Source organism: Phodopus roborovskii, unplaced genomic scaffold (assembly GCF_943737965.1).
Source record: "Phodopus roborovskii unplaced genomic scaffold, PHOROB, whole genome shotgun sequence".
Taxonomy (NCBI): domain Eukaryota; kingdom Metazoa; phylum Chordata; class Mammalia; order Rodentia; family Cricetidae; genus Phodopus; species Phodopus roborovskii.
Genome location: NW_026126101.1, coordinates 62,153 through 67,111, shown reverse-complemented (window position 1 = coordinate 67,111; position 4,959 = coordinate 62,153). Strand labels below are relative to the sequence as shown.

The window sequence follows — 4,959 nt, the reverse complement described above, 5'->3', positions numbered from 1 at the left end:
AACACACAGGCACTCTCACACACTTCTGTGCTTGGGGAAATGCCACATGTTGAGTGTCACTGAAGGCATTCCTTGCTAAACTGCTGCTCCAGGTACTTTTTTTTGGAAAACCTATCACAGTAGGGTACAGCTGTTTAGTGGATGAGCAGAAAAGAAAGATATGCTTGTGGCAACAAGAAAGTTTTAAGGTCTTTCAAATTGTGTAAATGCACGTGCAGAAACATTACAGTGTTCTCAGGATGCAAAGTTGGAACTGAAATGTGATATCAAACCAGTTGAAAAAAGTGTACAGTAACCATCTCTGGAGGTCACACCTGGTGCCCAGATAGACAAGAAGGCTTCGGCATGCATAGCATTTTGGCCTTGTCCATATTGCCACATAATCTGATCATGTGTGAATTTCCCAAAAGATTCATATCGTTCTGCCAGTTTGGTACTGAGGATATGCTAGTATTCCTCCCAGACCTTATCTTCATAGTCTTTTAACAGAAGCTCATATATTATTCCCACTTGTCAGAGGATAAAGGTGGGCTGGTCCTTCTTCATCCAGAAAGAACCTGGAGGACTTGGTGACATAAGTGCCAAGGAGGGAGGTTGGCTTTCTGAAGTACAGGCTTCACTCTGACTGAGAACAATCTAATGTCTCCACCCCTGATAATGGCTATATTCTTGCTTTATGTTATGAAAAACTTGCTCATGAGTTGGAAGGCAATGCTCACTGCTGGGCATGGCAGGTTGTTAGAGACTAGTCAGCAGCATCTGCATCAGAACAGGTGGCGGATTGGAGACCAGGGGACCTAAGACCCTGAGTGGGGCCGGGCAGAGGGGCACAGCATCTCAGCTCAGCATCACCGCCTGGAACTCCATGGTCCTCTTTAATGCCGCGCATCCCATCACGTGGAAGGGGACAAAGACAAGACACAAACATGGTAACAATGCCTGTCCAGGACCCAATTCCTGAGTTACTGCTCCCAAGCCAAGCCAACCCAGATGAAATTCTTGACTAATGAATAATAATAAAAAGTATAGTCTTCATGGTAAATTGAATATTTACAATAAATGGAGCAAGGAAGAATGCAAGCGAAAAAGCTAAAAAAACAAAAACAAAAACAAAAACAAAAACAGAAATCTAGCAAGGTTCTGTACTGTACCACCACTGCCTGGCCTCTATGGCTAACTAGTGTGACTAACTAGCTTTGCACTCTGATATTCAGGCAAGCTTTACTTGTTAGATCATAAACAAAATATCACCTGTTACCTTATCATTTATATTCACATGGCTTGTTTTCATGAGTTTGCAGGTACAAACAAAATACAGACATCATAATGCTTCAATAGGTTGTTGACACTGTCAAAATTTCTTCTACAGAATACACTTATGCAACTTAATGCAAGTGTGTTGGCTAAAGATCTTACCAAATACTTTATAGTAACAAGAGTTTCAGAATTAGTTTTTTCAGAACTACTGACTCAAAGTCTACTACAATATGCAAAAGCTTTAAAAGATTGATTGCATACAAAAAGTTTTACTCCTGTATAAAGTACAAAACTTTACCACATTGACTACATATATATGGTTTCTCTGCAGTATGATTTTTTTCACATGATTTTTAAGACTATTGATAAATGCAAAGGCTTTACCACACGGATTACATTCATATGGTTTCTCTCCAGTATGTATTCTTTCATGCCATTGAAGATGACCGAGATGTGCAAAGGCTTTACCACATTGATTACATTCATAGGGTTTCTCTCCAGTATGTTTTCTTTCATGCATTTGAAGATTACTGAGTTGTGAAAAGGCTTTACCACATTGAATACATTCATAGGGTTTCTGTCCAGTATGGGTTTTTTCATGGCGTTGAAGAGAACTGTGACACGCAAAGGCTTTACCACACTGATTACATTCATAAGGTTTCTCTCCAGTATGTATTCTTTCATGTATTAGAAGATGACTGTGACATACAAAGGCTTTAACACATTGATTACATTCATAGGGTTTCTCTCCAGTAAGTGTCATTACATGCACTTTAAGATTACAAAGTTGTGAAAAGGCTTTACCACACTGATCACACTTATAGGGTTTCTGTCCTGTATGGGTTCTTTCATGCATTAGAAGGTGAGTGTGACGTGCAAAGGCTTTACCACATTGATGACATTCATAGGGCTTCTCTCCAGTATGTGTTCTTTCATGCATTTGAAGATTACTGAGTTGTGAAAAGGCTTTACCACATTGATCACATTCATAGGGTTTCTGTTCAGTATGTGTTCTTTCATGACATTGAACAGAAGTGTGAAATGCAAAGGCTTTGCCACACTGATTACATTCATAGGGTTTCTCTCCAGTATGCATTCTTTCATGTATTAGAAGATTACTATAACGTGCAAAGGCTTTGCCACACTGATCACATTCATAAGGTTTCTCTCCAGAATGAGTTTTTTTATGCCTTAGAAGATTACTGTAGCTTGCAAAGGCTTTACCACACTGATCACATTCATAGGGTTTCTCTCCAGTATGTGTTTTCTTATGTGTTTGAAGAAGACTAAAACATACAAAGGCTTTACCACATTGATTACACTCATAGGGTTTCTTTCCATTATGTGTTCTTTCATTACACTGAAGATGACTTCCATATGCAAAGGTTTCAACACATAACGAAGGTTTTCCATCAGTTTGACTTCTTTCAAGCCTGAAGGATAATTGGAACATGTAAACACTTTACAAAATTCAATATACTGTTGAATGTTTCTATTATATGAACTAATTTTACAATTTGGTCCAATTGTAAAGATGAATCAGATCTTAAGGTTTTTGTCACTGTGTTTACACTCATTATGGGTTGTTTTGCATCTTTGAAGATACCTGTGATGGTAAGATCCTGTATTACGTAGTTTACATTTACAGAATCTTTTTTTTTCCCTATGAGATTTCTCACATATTTGAAGAGAACAAGAAAAACTCAGAACTTTACCACTCTTACTGCATTCATAAACTTTCCTATATTATGAGTCATACTGCATTTGCTAAGTGAACTAGGATGAACACAGTATTTCCATAGTCCTAGTACTCATAGGGATTTTCTACAGTATGAGTTTGTTGATGTGTTAACAATGAAACTTGCAAAACCAATTACTTGTATACTTGAATCAAATTGAACAAGAATACTCAATGTGAGGACAGCTGCATATTTTCTAATTATTCAGATAGAGAGGTGTGTTACATCTTCCCATATCCCTATGCTCCTATGGCTTGTATCCAGAGTGAAATATGGTAAACCTACTAAAAGAACAACAAATAAGATGTTCCCACATTCAATTCACACAGTTTGGACTTTCTGTTCTCATACATTGTGGTATTAAGGTTTCTCTACAACTATTGCCCTTTCAATCTTGACTCCAATTGCACCTCTCACTAAACTTAGCACAGTCACAAGTATATGAGTAACAACAGCTTTACTATGGACTATTTGCTTATTAGAAGGCTTTGGACATATACACTTCTCACCTCTTCAATGTGTATACCTTTAGAAAAATGTGAGTAGTATGAAATGAATGAGTTGACAACTCTATAGCATAGTTATCATGGTACTATGACTCAAATGGTGGTATCTGATGGGGCATCATTTCCTTGTCTTCCTTCTTTAAAGAATGTAATTCACCCATCTGGGATTAAGGTATATGATTATGTGAGAATTTAATAATCATCAATGTACTTTAAGCTGTGCTTATTTACACTGTTGCTTTTGTTTAAAACTTACAGGACACAATGCAATTTCTTCAGAGGCACATTTCTATCAGCTTGCACATGAAAATTACCTTGAATGTCTTCTAGAACTTTGACAATGTTCTTCAATATTGTGGTCTTCCCAACTGTATCCTAAAATATGGTAACAGACAATGTATGTTATGTTATTGAAAATTGTGAAACATTTCAGTTACTACCTTCAGTGTACCTTAAAACCATGCCTGATTTATTCAGCTCATTCTTCTTCTTTCTCAATCAAATTACAAAAGATCATCAATAAACTAGAAATAGTTGTCCCCTTATTTCAAAGCATGAAGAAAATTCAGTCTTACCTATAGCAGTGAGGTTCCTGTAGGTCTCCAGCATCACATCTTTGTAGAGTTTCTTCTGGGAAGGATCCAGCAACGTCCACTCTTCCCAAGTGAAGTTGACATGCACATCATCATAGGTAACAGCATTCTAAGATATCCCATACATGTGTACAACAGAAAGTATGATACTGACAACACTGTAAATGTATACTTCTTTGACAGTATAGTCACATAATTCTGGTGCTACCCACACTTATTCCACAACACAGATATTATAATGTAATCACCAAGTTACTTTATTAGAAGGAAACTGAATAAGAGGTCTAGAGTTTATATATTATACTTCTGTGGTCTTTGAAGGAGTTGAAGACAGTTATGGTTATAGTTTCCCTTAGTTAGGACTAAAGACATATAGGACTTTAGACTCACAAAGATAGGATAGATGATAAAATATTTAAATCTTGCTAAATGTTAATGGACTAAACATTGTTGACTGTGGTTCTTATTTGATAACTGTTTTGTGATATATTTTGCTATGCTAAGGTTAAAACCCTTCTTTTTATTTTAGACAGAAAAGAGATTATGGGAGTTGTCATTCTGTAAATGTTTCTTGTATTGGTTAATGAACAAAGCACTGTTGGCCAATAGGAAAACAAGATAGGTGGGACTAGGAGACTAGGAGGAGAGAGGAAGTAGTAGGGAGGAGTTCCAAGATGGTAGACTGAGAGAGCAGAACGCCAACCCCTCTCTCCAGTAAGATAAAGGCACATGGAAGTACTTAGATGAATAGAAATGGGTTAATCATTAAGATAGAGCCAGCCAATAAGAAACATTAGAAACAGGCCAACAGCTTTATAACTAATACAGAGTCTCTGTGTATTAATTGGGGCTGGCATGGCGGTG

At 37.1% G+C, this 4,959-nt stretch overlaps 1 protein-coding gene and 1 pseudogene across 1 annotated transcript; both read right to left on the bottom strand.

The window, feature by feature from the left end:
- Positions 1-234: 234 nt before the first annotated feature.
- LOC127218434 (akirin-1-like) lies at positions 235-894 on the bottom strand (annotated as a pseudogene).
- A 365-nt stretch (positions 895-1,259) lies between these two features.
- LOC127218433 (zinc finger protein 431) lies at positions 1,260-4,248 on the bottom strand. The gene is made up of 3 exons (XM_051179449.1): positions 4,078-4,248; positions 3,817-3,877; positions 1,260-2,690 (listed from the first exon to the last, which is right to left on the bottom strand). Exons 1-3 carry the CDS (start codon positions 4,109-4,111, stop codon positions 1,499-1,501), a joined length of 1,287 nt encoding a protein of 428 aa, XP_051035406.1. The 5' UTR covers positions 4,112-4,248; the 3' UTR covers positions 1,260-1,498.
- Between the last annotated feature and the right edge of the window lie 711 nt (positions 4,249-4,959).